Source organism: Salmo salar, chromosome 16 (genome assembly GCF_965601325.2).
Source record: "Salmo salar chromosome 16, fSalSal1, whole genome shotgun sequence".
Taxonomy (NCBI): Eukaryota; Metazoa; Chordata; class Actinopteri; order Salmoniformes; family Salmonidae; genus Salmo; species Salmo salar.
Genome location: NC_138306.1, coordinates 35,279,589 through 35,295,107, shown reverse-complemented (window position 1 = coordinate 35,295,107; position 15,519 = coordinate 35,279,589). Strand labels below are relative to the sequence as shown.

The 15,519-nt window shown below is 43.1% G+C and overlaps 1 protein-coding gene across 5 annotated transcripts in view; it reads right to left on the bottom strand.

The window, feature by feature from the left end:
• The window catches only part of LOC106573699 (solute carrier family 66 member 2), a 95,006-nt gene extending 79,551 nt beyond the window's left edge, over positions 1 to 15,455 (bottom strand). For 2 of the 5 annotated variants that reach the window (XM_014148985.3, XM_014148989.2), the window contains exons 1-3: positions 14,964 to 15,108; positions 11,637 to 11,930; positions 11,194 to 11,327 (exon numbers count right to left, since the gene is read on the bottom strand). In XM_014148985.3, the coding sequence (XP_014004460.1) occupies positions 11,194 to 11,327; positions 11,637 to 11,845 (343 nt within the window). In that variant the 5' untranslated portion in view covers positions 11,846 to 11,930; positions 14,964 to 15,108. Of the gene's footprint in view, positions 1 to 11,193; positions 11,328 to 11,636; positions 11,931 to 14,849; positions 15,121 to 15,390 lie in introns of those variants that run through there. The other 3 variants (XM_082962691.1, XM_014148987.3, XM_014148986.3) reach the window with 3 other exon arrangements.
• Between the last annotated feature and the right edge of the window lie 64 nt (positions 15,456 to 15,519).

The following is a 15,519-nucleotide window of genomic DNA, read 5'->3' as shown; positions in this document are numbered from 1 at the left end:
CCATGTCCTTTTTACTATTCCCCTTTGTAGCAAGGCAAATCCTAAGTAACTTCCTCAACCTCGTCAGCCTTGCTGTCTGAATCTCTCTTTAAGTCCACCGAAATGGAGCCTCCCGAGTGGCGCAGTGGTATAAGGCACTGCGAGAGGCGTCACTACAGAGCTGGGTTCGATCCCAGGCTGTGTCACAACTGGCCGTGACCGGGAGTCCCATAGGGCGATGCACAATTGGCCCATCATCGTCTGGGTTAGGGGAGGGTTTGGCCGGGGGGGCTTTACTTGGCTCATCGTGCTCTAGTGACTCCTTGTGGAGGGCCGGGCGCCTGCAGGATGACTTTGGTCGTCAGTTGAACAGTGTTTCCTCCGACACATTGGTGCAGCTGGCTTCCAGGTTAATTGGGCGGGTGTTAAGAGGCGCAGTTTGGCGGGTCATGTTTCGGAGGACACATGACTCAACCTTCATCTGTCCTGAGCCCGTTGGGGAGTTGCAGCAATGAGACAAGATTGTAATTGGATATCACAAAATTGGGGAGAAAAAGTGGGCAAAATACAAAATATATATATTAATAATAAGTCCACCAAAATGTATCTTTTTCACTCCTTTAGTCCCCTTTTCACTGATTTGCTCGCCTGTCCTCTGGCATTTGCCCTCCTCTCTCCTTTAATAGGGGTTGAACAGGATAGACAATAGGTTCTTCCTTTCATGTCTGAATAGGTTTGTGAAGTTCTGTGCATTCTCCGTTCAGTCTTTGTCAGCTTTGGCATATATTATTCTTCCTTTGATCTGAAACAACATTCTGAGAGAGCAAAAAATCCATTGTTGCAACACAGCGGTCAGAGTTCAGGCAATTGATGCGTAGAGAGAGAGACTGTATGCGTTGGATCATTATTGCCAATATAGCTAATTAATAAGATCTTGTCAGGGTCAAGGGGCTGGAGGCACCAGACTACTCTGTCTAATCACACCCTTACTGGGTAGCACAGCATGCAGCCACACAATCAATGAGGGGTATCAGCGCCAACGGGGAATCAGCCCCAAGGTTAGAGCAGCAGCACACTTTTTAATGGAAGACTGGCGTTACACTAAACCAGAGCTGGTTTCTCTTGGTGTGACATAAACTGGTGCTGTGTTTGGAAGGCAGGGTTTGGGGCTATGAGAACAGTGTGAGACGAGGTGGAGGAGACTGGAGCCTGCCTCTGGGAGAGCCCTGGGCACAAACAGGGCCGGAAGATCTGCAGCCCATGTTTGCGTCACAACCAGAACTCTGGAGGCTAAGAGTACACTCAACAACAAACACACAAAAACAGTCACCAGACATCTTGCATGCACACACATGCACACACACAAATGTGCGCACACACACCCCTTCACTGTGTCACAGCTCTTTTGTCGGACATATCACAGCATATCACAGAGTAACACTGCACAGGTTTTTATGTGCAATCTAATGAAATAGGGGAGATATTTTAATTTGCTTTTGATAGGTGCTGGTGTAGTCTTTAATGGGTCCATATGGTGAGAGAAGCGGTTCATAATGCAAGGAGCCTGACACTGTGTGTGTGTGTGTGTGTGTGTGTGTGTGTGTGTGTGGTGTGTGTGTGTGTGTGTGTGTGTGTGTGTGTGTGTGTGTGTGTGTGTGTGTGTGTGTGCGTGTGCGTGTGTGTGTGCATCTCTCTCTGTCTTCAAGTTGGAGATGTCTATTGCCAGTCTCGGATCTGTGGAAAATGGGAGTGAGAGGTGGGGAGGGGAGAAGAGGAGGAAGAGAGCGGAAGGGATAGGAGAGCAGCGGAGAGAAGTGGAGGAGAGAGGAGTGGAGAGCAGGGGAGTGGAGAGGAGGAGAGAGCAGCGTGGTGCTGCAGGATAGGTCTCGGCAGGTGTCCAGGGGCTCCCTGTGTGTGATGTGTGATGAGGTTATTTTAATGAGGCAGCCAGAGAGGTGAGGGTTCAGCCTGTAGACATACACTAGGATCAGAACAGACCAGGGAAACACTAGAAAATACTTCAAGAACCGATCAGAACCTGTGGTTTGGCAGTCTTGGCCTCTGAACACCACATTATATTCTATATTCTTTGATAGACCGTGAAGTTTGGCTCAACACTGACCCTGGGTAAACTAATGTCAGCCATGCTTTGCCTCGTTCACTGTTTCAGATGGTAGAGGAATATGCCTTTCGGGAGCCATCATCAGCAACCGTCTGTCTGCCACACCATTCACTTGTCATCCTCTCACTCGCAGGAGGGAGAGAGCGGGAATGACGGAGGGGGGAGACAAAAGACTGGAGACAAGAGGGAAGGCAGGGGGAAATTAATGGGACAGTGGTGGAAAGACAAACATGGCTGCTAAGAGGGGATTGAGATATACTGTTGTTAACAGGGAGATGATCTCTAGCCTTGCCTATCAATAGTCTGGTAGAAAGCACAACACATATAGACACTCTGTCTGTCTGCTCTGGATTGACACTACTGTTGGAGTGATGAGAGAACTAGTGATCAATGGTGTTGGTGGAATAGGTCATCTTTTCTCATCTTACACTGATGTGACCAGGGGGGAAGATGGACAGAACCAGAGCACTTAGGTCAAAGATGAACTCATGAATATATAAATCTATCTATAAATAACCAATGGTATTCAGACAGGCCCATAGTGCAGCAACTGTCAATGTGTAGTGGGGACAGGAGCCACCATGATTTGGAATTCTACTCTGCACAATGTCAATTTGACATTTTTAAGGGTGCCACAAAAATGTCCATTAAAAACATCCCCGCAAATTCATACAATATAATACAAACAAAGCAGACACAGGCACACTTTTTCCACTCTCTAACTCACAGGTCAGTCTGCTGGGTATCTGCTGTATTTCTTGGAATTTTAATAATTCATATGACCCCGTGGGAGTAGCCACTGTCAGTAGTCTGACTCAACCTTTCCTAGAAAAGGACTGAGCACTCTTCTTGTTTAAGAGGGCCAACACTTAACCAGAGACAGAGCTTATGCAAACTTTCCCATGGGAATGATTCTAAAACAAGCACAAAATCAGAGACAACGACAAACACAAAACATATCACAAAACTAACTCTGAAGGAAAACTGAAGTGTTGGCTAATGTGTAAATGTTGCTTATGTTACAAACTGTACTCTACTCACTCATATACACCTGCCTAGCTTCATTTGACTTGTTAATTAGATGTCTGTTATCTAGGCTTCAATTAAAGTGTACACCTCTATATGTAAATGCGGGGGAGTAATAAACTCTGTCTGTGCTGAGAGCGGTCACACCTGATTCGCCTCGCTGCAATGCTGCACGCTGCAGATAACGCCACCTGAGTGGCAGACAGACTGGCAGTCACATCCCACACTGCAGTAGAGACCCTACACTGACTCAGCACAATGAAACCCACCCAAAAAAACACACACAGACCACTCTACTAAGGCACCTGGCATAGGTACTCTCTGTACACTGTCACATCACTACACAAGGAAGTCTACCTCTGGGTCAACAACACATCAGTCCATTCCCTTCACTTTCAACACAGGTATTGTATGATAAAGAGATATGAACAGACAGGGTCCAGTTATGACCAGTAGAGGGCTCTGTTGTTTCATTAGAACAACATACTATACGTGAGACTCAATTATTAAACAATTATACATGACCTTCACTCACATTTGAGTGTTGCAGAAGTATTTGTAATGAGGTGTGATATGTGCTGTTGAACTACTAAAGCAGATACAAGGCATCATCATTGGTGCTCATTGATTTCTCTATTCTTGAGGTTGGAAGGGAGGCTCTTATTTAATGCTACACCAGGACAGAGACACAACTTATCCACTAACAATTTAGCAAATAAAAAGCTTAGGATGGGTGAGGTTAACATACAACACATTGTTCAAAAGAGTTGTCACTGTAGCTCAGCCAAAGCCAACACTGGCTTTAACAGCAGTATAGAGCAATACAGTATCCAACCTCTGCTAAGCTGTAAAGGAACTCTAAGCCACAAGGTCTTCACCCGAGGAACATACCTGGGGCCTCATTTACAAACGTTGTGTACGCACAAAAGATGCGCCAAATTATGCGTGCACCAGTTTTCACGGAACAGTTGACCTTTATAAAAACTTGACGTGAGAATGTGCTTATCATCCAACAAGCACAGCTTCTAGAGGTTGAAGTATTGCATTGCAGAAAGACAAAAGTAGTAGCCTTGTGAAAATGGGGAATATATGACACTCTTATTTATAACACAATAACAGGTAGCCTAGCTACACTACCGGTCAAACGTTTTAGAACACCTACTCATTCAAGGGTTTTTATTTATTTTTACTATTTCCTAACTTAAGAATAATAGTGAAGACATCAAAACTATGAAATAACACATATGGAATCATGTAAGATGGTCCTAACCAACAGTGCAATTTTGTTAGTTTGTTTGTTTTATTTGTAACTTATTTTGTACATAATGTTGCTGCTACCGTCTATTACGACCAAAAATAACTTCTGCACATCAGAAAAGCGACTACTCACCGCGAACTGGAAGAAGATTTTTCCTTTAACGAGTAACGAGTAGGATATACTGCTTTCCCGGGAACAGGCTCAAATCCCCGTCATTTGCGTGAAGAAAAGGCGGAGGAAAAGGGGGCGCAGTTTGGGCTGCCTTCTGAGAATCCGTAGGCGAGCGAGTAAACTCCCACTGCAATCCGTCCTACTGTCTAACGTGCAATCATTGGAAAATAAAATTGATGACGTTCGATTAAGATTATGCTACAAACGGGACATTAAAAACTGTAATATCTTATGTTTTACAGAGTCGTGGCTGAACGGCGACACTGATAATATAGAGCTGGCGCGATTTACCATGCACCGGCAGAACAGAGAAGCTAAGACGAGGGGTGGGGGTGTGTGTCTATTTGTCAATAACAGCTGGTGTGCGATGTCTAATATTAAAGAGGTCTCAAGGTATTGCTCGCCTGAGGTAGAGTACTTTATGATAATCTGTAGACCACACTATCTACCAAGAGAGTTCTCATCCATATTATTCGTAGCCATCTATTTACCACCACAGACCGATGCTGGCACTAAGACCACACTCAACCAACTCTATAAGGCCATAAGCAAACAAGAAAATGCTCATCCAGAAGCGGCGCTTCTAGTGGCCGAGGACTTTAATGCAGGCAAACTTAAATCAGTTTTACCATATTTTTACCAGCATGTCACATGTGCAACGAGAGGGGAAAAAAATTCTAGACCACCTTTAATCCACACACAGAGATGCATACAAAGCTCTCCCCTGCCATCCATTTGGCAAATCTGACCATAATTATATCCTCCTGATTCCTGCTTACAAGCAAAAACTAAAGCAGGAAGTACCAGTGACTCGCTTAATACGGAAGTGGTCAGATGACGCGGATGCTATGCTACAGGACTGTTTTGCTAGCACAGACTGGAATATGTTCCAGGATTCATCCAATGGCATTGAGGAGTATACCACCTCAGGAGTATACCACCTTCATCAATAAGTGCATCGACAACGTCGTCCCCACATATCCCAACCAGAAGCCATGGATTACAGGCAACATCCACAACGAGCTAAAGGCTAGAGCTGCCACTTTCAAGGAGCGGGACACTAATCCGGACGCTTATAAGAAATTGCGGTATGCCCTCAGACGAACCATCAAATAAGCAAAGCGTCAATAGAGGATTAAGATTGAATCCTATTACAGCAGGCTCTGACGCTCGACGAATGTGGCAGGGCTTGAAAACTATTACAGTCTACAAAGGGAAACCCAGTCGTGAGCTGCCCAGTGACACGAGCCTACCAGACGAGCTAAATGCTTTTTATGCTCGCTTCGAGGCAAGCAACACTGGAGCATGCATGAGAGCACCAGCTGTTTCGGATGACTGTGTGATAACGCTCTCGGTAGCCAATGTGAGTAAGACCTTTAAACAGGTCAGCATTCACAAAGCCGCGGGGCCAGACGGATTACCAGGACGTGTACTCAAAGCATGTGCGGACCAACTGGTAAGTGTCTTCACTGACATTTTCAACCTCTCCCTGACCGAGTCTGTAATACCTACATGTTTCAAGCAGACCACCATAGTCCCTATGCCCAAGAAAGCAAAGGTAACCTGACTAAATTATTACCTCCCCGTAGCACTCACATCGGTAGCCACGAAGTGCTTTGAAAGGCTGGTCATAGCTCACAGCAACAGCATCCTCCAGGACATCCTAGAACCACTCTAATTCGCATACCGCCCCAACAGATCCACAGATGACGCAATCTCGATCGCATTCCACACTGCCTTCTCCCACCTGGACAAAAGGAACACCTATGTGAGAATGCTGTTCATTGACTACAGATTCTTCAAATAGCCATCCTTTACCTTGATGACAGCTTTGCATACTCTTGGCATTCTCTCAACCAGCTTCATGAGGTAGTCACCTGGAATGCATTTGAATTAACAGGTGTGCCTTCTTAAAAGTTAATTTGGGGAATTTCTTACCTTCTTAATGTGTTTGAGCCAATCAGTTGTGTTGTGACAAGGTAGGGGGGTATTCAGAAGATAGCCCTATTTGGTAAAAGACCAAGTCCATATTATGCCAAGAACAGCTAAAATAAGCAAAGAGAAATGACAGTCCATCATTACTTTATGACATGAAGGTCAGTCAATACAGAAAATGTCAAGAACTTTGAAAGTTTCTTCAAGTGCAGTTGCAAAAAACATCAAGCGCTATGATCAAACTGTCTCTCATGAGGACCGCCACAGGAAAGGAAGACCCAGAGTTAGTTTGCTGCAGAGGATAAGTTCATTAGAGTTTCCAGCCTCAGAATTTGCAGCCCTAATAAATGTTTCAAGGAGTTCAAGTAACAGACACATCTCAACATCAACTGTTCAGAGGAGACTGTGTGATTCAGGCTTTCATAGTCGAATTGCTGCAAAGAAACCACTACTAAAGGACACCAATAAGAAGAAAAGGCTTGCTTGTGCCAAGAAACACAAGCAATGGACATTAGACCGGTGGAAATGTGTCCTTTGGTCTGGAGTCCAAATTGGAGATTTTTGTTCCTTACAGCCGTGTCTTTGTGACAAGCGGTGTGGGTGAACGGATGATCTCCACATGTGTTTTTCCCACCTTAAAGCATGGAGGATGTGTTATGGTGCTTTGCTGGTGACACTGACTGTGATTTATTTAGAATTCAAGGCACACTTAACCAGCACGGCTACCACAGCATTCTGCAGCGATACGCCTTCCCATCTGGTTTGGGCTTAGTGGGACTTGTTTTTCAACAGGACAATGACCCAACACACCTCCAGGCTGTGTAAGGGCTATTTTACCATGAAGGAGAGTGATGGAGTGCTGCATCAAATGACCTGGCCTCCACAATCTCCAGATCTCAACCAACTTGAGATGGTTTGGGATGAGTCGGACCGCAGAGTGAAGGAAAAGCAGCCAACAAGTGCTCAGCATATGTGGGAACTCCTTCAAGACTTTTGGAAAATCATTCCAGGTGAAGCTGGTTGAGAGAATGCCAAGAGTGTGCAAAGCTGTCATCAAGACATTTCACCGATAGTGTAAATATAATAACAATATGCAAACATTTGCCATTAGTGATAAGAGCGAGAAAATAAATGTTTCTTATCTTTGCATTCTAAAATAGAAATACGCATATATTTCATACTATTTATTTCATTTCCATGATCATTGCAGAATAAATCTCTCACCTTTTCTGACTGTGATAGTTTCATAGGCTGCTTGTGTCGCAAAATAGCCTACAGGCCGACAACAAGTTAGTATCGGCTACCATTTGTCCCGTCTCTCATTTAATTGGACCCATTAAACAGTAATAATTAGATAAACTATTTCAAATATTTTGATCTAGGTATTTTGGTCTTTCCGAAACTGTCAGATACAGCAAATGTCACTGCAAAAGGAAACATTCTGCCAACACCTCCAAAGACATCTGATCAAGTTTGCCAAGCATTGCTATTTCCTTTTGATACTGTCTTGGCCTAATTCCAATACTTCCAATGTATACAGCAAATAAGGGTGTTATTGTCACTATAAAAGGTGAATGATGGGTGTTTTTCAGGCAAAGTTATAATGCTCGTTCACGTGTGCACAGTTTTAAGAAGTCTGATTTATAACTGGAAACATTGAGGCCCATGAGCTTTCTGAGGTAAACTGTGGAGAGAATGTGAATCACCTTTTGCCACTCTAGACATGATGTTGACTTTCAATGACAATAGACCACATCAACCTTTCTTTAGGGCGAGGAGAAATGCTAATTTCATTCCATCTATTCCCCCCTCCATTAGAACAGTGAGCCTCACACTTCCTAGTTTGTCATTCCTGAAACACCCTCTATGCATCTTCTGTGCTCTATGCAGCATGCAGCATGAAAAAACTAAGTTGGTAAAAGGTCACAATAGCATATCTATGTATTTTAATCCCCCCCATATACTACTTACTGACCTCAGACAATCTCTAATAAAGGAAGCTAAATGTTATCCGAAAGCTGGTACTTGTCGGCATGTGTGTTTATGGTTGTGAATGTTTATTATTGTTTGTGCATGTATGTGTGGTTGTGAACGTTTATTGTTGTTTGTGCATGGGTGTGTGGTTGTGAGCATTTATTGTTGTTTGTGCATGTGTGTGTGGTTGTGAAAGTTTACTGCTGTGTGTGCATGTGTGTGTAGTTGTGTTGTGTAAGTATGTGGTAGGGTTAGATGGGGACAGGTGCTGCTGTGCTGGCTGTCATAGAGCAGGATGTTCCTGAGGTAAGTACAGTAAAGTAATGATTGGGGAGGAAGTTAGGTCTATTCTGAGCCTGGACCATCACACCCCTCCATCCCCTCTGAAATCAGACAGCTGACCTGCCCTTCAGCGGAAATAAAAGGCCTGGAGTGATGATCTGTTGTCCTGTAGTGTCTGTGGCAGGGTGATTAAGGGCACTCAAAACAGTTCAGAGTTCTCTAATGGTTTGGTTGCTGAGCTCCTATCATACAGTACTGACAATCGATGTGAGTAAAGATGGACTGAGGACTCTCCAGCTCCCAACAGGGGAAAACAGAATCAGTCTGGAACCCAGTGTCTCAGCAGACAACAATACCACAGTCTCTCTCACACATATCCAATGCCCAAACAAGGATTATCTACAGTATAACACAATCTCAGACTCGTGCATGGGTACATAGCACACATACACACATACATATATACACACAAACCCACAATAACTCACCGATATCTACAGCATGAATAACTTAGCATCTATTCACTAATCAATCAACATGACAGATACATTATTAGGGCCGAGGAGTTAGGGATCTAATAACACACAACACACTCTTTGAAATATCGTAATATTACAAGATTTAATTTTGTTCCCAGTCAGACTAATAAAAAGCTGACCTAAGATTGGCTCTGTAAATGTAATGAAAGAGATTTAATCAACCTGTAGTTCTGTGAAAACACAATTATCCATAAATTCTCTCTCTCTCTCTCTCTCTCTCTCTCACACACACACACACATAGAGCAGACCCCCTGTCACTGGCCACACACACTCTCACACCCAGAGCTGAAATTATCTCTTCTATGTGAAAGCCCAGTGACACTATACAAACACCATTTCCACGTTATTCTCACACACACCAATCCCCATAATTACATCCACAAGATCATCACTCAACTCAAAGGACCTCAGGACCGCATATCAGCCCTGCAACAAAAGGACCAGCTGACATCATGTCAGTGATTCTCTCGTTAACACAGGTGTGAGTGTTGACGAGGACAAGGCTGGAGATCACTCTGTCATGCTGATTGAGTTCAAATAACAGACTGGAAGCTTCAAAAGGAGGGTGGTGCTTGGAATCATTGTTCTTCCCCTGTCAACCATGGTTACCTGCAAGGAAACACGTGCCGTCATCATTGCTTTGCACAAAAGGGCTTCACAGGCAAGGATATTGCTGCCAGTAAGATTGCACCTAAATCAACTATTTATTGGATCATCAAGAACTTCAAGGAGAGTGGTTCAATTGTTGTGAAGAAGGCTTCAGGGCGCCCAAGAAAGTCCAGCAAGCGACAGGACCGTCTCTTAAAGTTGATTCAGCTGCGGGATTGGGGCACCACCAGTACAGAGCTTGCTCAGGAATGGCAGCAGGCAGGTGTGAGTGCATCTGCACGCACAGTGAGGCAAAGACATTTGGTGGATTGCCTGGTGTCAAGAAGGGCAGCAAAGAAGCCACTTCTCTCCAGGAAAAACATCAGGGACAGACTGATATTCTGCAAAAGGTACAGGGATTCGACTGCTGAGGACTGGGGTAAAGTCATTTTCTCTGATGAATCCCCTTTCCAATTGTTTGGGGCATCCGGAATAAAGCTTGTCCGGAGAAGACAAGGTGAGCGCTACCATCAGTCCTGTGTCATGCCAACAGTAAAGCATCCTGAGTCCATTCATGTGTGGGGTTGCTTCTCAGCCAAGGGAGTGGGCTCACTCACAATTTTGCCTAAGAACACAGACATGAATAAAGCATGGTACCAACACATCATCCGAGAGCAACTTCTCCCAACCATCCAGGAACAGTTTGGTGACGAACAATGCCTTTTCCAGCATGATGGAGCACCTTGCCATAAGGCAAAAGTGATAACTAAGTGGCTCGGGGAACAAAACATCGATATTTTGGGTCCATGGCCAGGAAACTCCCCAGACCTTAATCCCATTGAGAACTTGTGGTCAATCCTCAAGAGGCGGGTGACAAACAAAACCCCACAAATTCTGACAAACTCCAAGCATTGATTATGCAAGAAAGACCTGCCATCAGTCAGGATGTGGCCCAGAAGTTAATTGACAGCATGCCAGGGCAGATTGCAGAGGTCTTGAAAAAGAAGGGTCAACACTGCAAATATTGACTATGCATCAACTTCATGTAATTGTCAATAAAAGCCTTTGACACTTATGAAATGCTTGTAATTACACTTCAATATTCCATAGTAACATCTGACAAAAATATCTAAAGACACTGAAGCAGCAAACTTTGTGAAAATTAATATTTGTGTCATTCTCAAAACTTTGGCCACGACTGTACTATAACTGTGTGTTCATTTTTCAAATGTGATGAGTGGTCAAGTTAAGTACATGCATTATAATACAATTGAAATAGGGCTATTTGCCTGATGTGTTTATGGTTTGGTTGGCTTACCTGTGAAATGGCGCTGTTTGGTGCTGACGCGGTTGGTGTGCTGGATGTTGCAGCAGAGATGGAGCATAGCCAGCATGGTAATGATCATGACGACACTCTGGAGGAGCAGAGTCAGTTCAAACTGCTTCCCTATCCTGTAGGTAGACAACATTACAGTGGTTAATCAAATTACAATGTCAGCGCAGACAATGCTTCTCACTTCCTCTAACCACTTCTCAATCCATGTTTCAAGGAAACAAAACAAACCTGCACTGTTGTATGCTCACAAGTGAATTGTTTCATTAGGTCATGATGTGAGCATACTGTACAATAATTTATAGGTTTCTTCTGTTTACATTGAACTGTTTTCTCTACACAGCACCTGGCAGTTTCACTGGATGTGTACACTGTGCATATACCCAATGTAATCGGTCCCCAGTGAACCCTCTCTACCCTGGACTCACCAGAAGAAGATCCGTAGGATGTTGGCGATGAGCAGAAGCAGACAGACGCAGGTGGAGAATCCCTCAGTGATGCTGCTCCTCTGGATCTCCTGGTACTGAGGCACGTAGGGCAGGGATCCTCCAAACACCATCACACAGGAGGCCAGCCACGACAGCAGGGTCCACGAGCCCTCCATGTCCTCCTCCTGGATGCCCACCTCAATGTCCATCTCTAGCTAGGGCCTCAGATAGCAGCCTGGTCTCACAGTCACACCCAGCACCGTGGAGTAGACAAATAGACACTCCTGATCATGACTGGAAGCATAGAAAACAAATAACGAACTCTAACTGCTGCTCCCTCTCTCATGCTTTGTTAGAGAACTCACCCTGTCATACTTACAAAACTAAAGATACCAACACATGCACCATCTCCCACTACAGCAAAATACTAAAACTAACTATCAGTTATCACCGTAACGCAACAACAATTCGTAAAGCATGAGTCACCTTGCTACCCACGCCCATTCTCTCACACCCCTATCTGAATTAAGGATATCCAAAATAGCCATCCAGTAATATGCCAATGTTTCAAGCCTGCAAGAGACCCCAAAGTTTTCTTCTTAGTAACTTAGCTCTACCATAACCCAACAAGTCCAAGTCCAAATGCAGAAACCTAAACATAAAATGTAATACATACACAAACATCTGCCACAATAATCATATTACTTGTATTTTTTTAAAACAAGCACCTTATAAAACTGTACAAGCACCAAAAACACTGTTGTTTTGACAAGTAGCAATAAATCACTGATATCACTGATATCACACACTTACAAAATATGGTCTCTGTCTCTCTTTAATGGAATTCAGAATTGATGCAAAATATTCTAGAGCATTGAGAATGCAAATAGTTATGGAACTGTCTATGAGCTGTTACCAGAGACATGCATTTAGAGAGTTGGGCCAACTTTTAGAATTGTGAATATTGTTCCAATTCCTTCTGTTACATTGTATTATTTAAATATTCCCCCTGCAATGTTAATGGGGGGCTGCAACTGCTGCCATAAAATGTTGTCATGTAAATGCACCATAATGCTCATTCTAGACTTTATATACCCATTGTAATGTTAATGGTCGCTAACAAGGCTGCCATAAAATGTTGTAGTGTCATACAAATGCATCAGAATGCAGAAACCGCAATGGCCCAACTTTCTGAATACATTGCTCTGGCGTATTCTATTCTAGCCTATGTGAACATTACTACTATCCATACCACTACATTAAAGTTCTTGCCTTTTTCCATGGAGGGTAGGAAAATTCAGGAAGGGATAACATAGACATGAAGTTGATATAATGCTCTTTCTCTTACGAGTCTCCCCTCTACTCTGTTACATAAAATGCAACACGTGGTCTTAATATTTGCAGAAGCTTTGCCAAATATTGAGTGATTCTAAATATAGTCCATACAGAACTGCCAGTATTTACATAGGGGGAAACATTCTTCTTTTTCCAGTTTTCCCTCTCTTTGGCCCAATCTCAAAAATGACTCTTTAGCAGTACAGTAATACAGAGTCTCACTTTTCCCCCCTAGACAGCCAGGGGAAGAATATTGAAACAATGAAATGTAACACTGCTCCTTCTGTAAAAAGAGCTCTTTAGGGTGTGCTGAATAAAATATGTCCTTCGTGCATTACCAGTGAGGCACTTCAACATTGTACACACCCATAGGAGTTACTTCAGGGCATTGTTTCCTGTGTGGAAACTGGAAGGTTGGTATGCAAGACACTCTATGAACAGAGTGTGTGTGTGTGTGTGTGTGTGTGTGTGTGTGTGTGTGTGTGGGGGGGGGGGGGGGGGGGGGGGGGGGGGGGGGGAGTCAGCTGAAGGCTGTCAATTCAAAATTATATTTAACAAGTAAAATAACTTGACCAAGAAGTATTTTCAAAACAATATGTGTCTGTGACTGCTAATATATAAAAGTGTTGGGTAAACTCAAGGCTGTTGAAATGTTCAAGCACTACAGACCACAGGCTCATATTGGAGGAATGTTCACAGTTGGCTTAGTAACACTTCCTCAATAAACAGAGATACTTAATTACCTTGACATATTTTTTGCTCTGCATAACTCAGCTCTAATTGTCATTCAGGATGACACGGTTTCTACCACCACAGGATTCCTCTCAATGAAACTTTTAGTAGGAGGACAGCAGGCAGTAAAGAAAGACAAAACTGGGAATGTTGAAAGAGTGGGTGACATTTCACAGGAAATAGATACTTTGGTGACATTCAAAGTCTGTCAGTGAACATACACGTGTTGTCATTTCTAGTATATAATAGTTCATTAGACTGCATAGAGCAGCATGTGAAATGTGACAGTTAAAGAACCCTGGCCTAGAGTGTCCTTTGAAAAACAATCCATCACATTAAAACTAAAGGTCACTAGAAGTTGAACGTTTTTTTTTATTACTTTTTCAGCTGAACATTAAGCTACAGTGAATAACTTGGATAGCCTATCCAATAATACCCAACAGAAAATGTTCCTTTGTTTTCTCCACAATATGCTTTTAGGCTAAAGAGTTTAGGTGGGCTGTCATTCAATGTCTGTATTATACTAGGCTAACTGTATTTGGATGATGTGGGGAAAACAGAAGGAAAAAAAACACTTATGTAAACAAAGCATGAAGGGGTTGGGCTACAACATGCCCCAACATAGAGTAGGTTATTTTAACTGAAAAAGTACAACTACTCCAAAAATACTGCTAGTTCTTCTGCCCAAAATCTGTACTTTTTGTTGGTTGTATATAAAGTAAAGAACCCAGATTGTGTATTGAGGAGTAAAGAACTTCTCCCAGCAATGGATTCCCCATCTAAGAATAGTATCTCAATTGAAATCCCTTTGGTACATGGACTAACCACCTGGCAGAAACTGTCCTTGAGATAATATCCCCGGGGCGATAGAGTAGGCTAAACTGTAAATAGACAGGGTAATAAACGTGTAAAACGGTGAAATAAAAATGTAACAAAGAATACAAGAGTATTGGAAACAAAACAATAACATTGCAGCGTGCCTCAGGAGCCCAAGGGGTGCACTTTTTGGTTTTTTCCCTAACGTTGCTTGATGATGAGTTGATTATTTGAATCAGCTGTGTAGCTCTAGGGCAAAAACCAAAACGTGCACCGAGTTTGGTAAACCCTGGGACAGGCAGAGGGATCTATATACACTACCAACGTTACCATGGTCGGTCACGCGTATGGTCTTCGAATATCCTGAACAAAATTATCCTGGAAAGTGAGTAAAAATGTACTTATATTGCGGTTGCGGTGTTCCCACTGGTGATTTGAATTTACCTCTTCCTTTTACGCGCAAATTCATTGACTACTCCCCAAGAACGCGCTCCAATTTATTCATAGACGAGATCTATCTACTACTTACAGTAATACTACAGTCTTTACAATTTGACTTCTTCAACCAGTGCAACTACTATTGGCTATGGGGGAATATATGGGAGTCACCGCATGACATGCATGATGACACACACAATGATGATTCGTTTCTCAAATATGGTGTCTTTGTTATTGTCACATTACAGTGTAGTTATTAAGAATTCTGAGTTTTTTCCCTAATAGTTTTAATTTGGACACTCCTGGAAGTCAGTCTCCCTAGACAGTGGTGTAAAGTACTTACGACTCCATACATTTCCCCTGCCCCCCAAAAGTACTCGTTACATTTTGAATGTTTAACAGGACAACAAAATGGTCCAATTCACACACTTACCAGGAGAACTTCCCTATTGCCTCTGATCTGGCAGACACACTAAACACATGCTTAATTTGTAAATTATGTCTGAGTGTTGGAGTGTGCCCTTGACTAGCCGTAATAGAAATCGTTTGAAATAATTTTTTA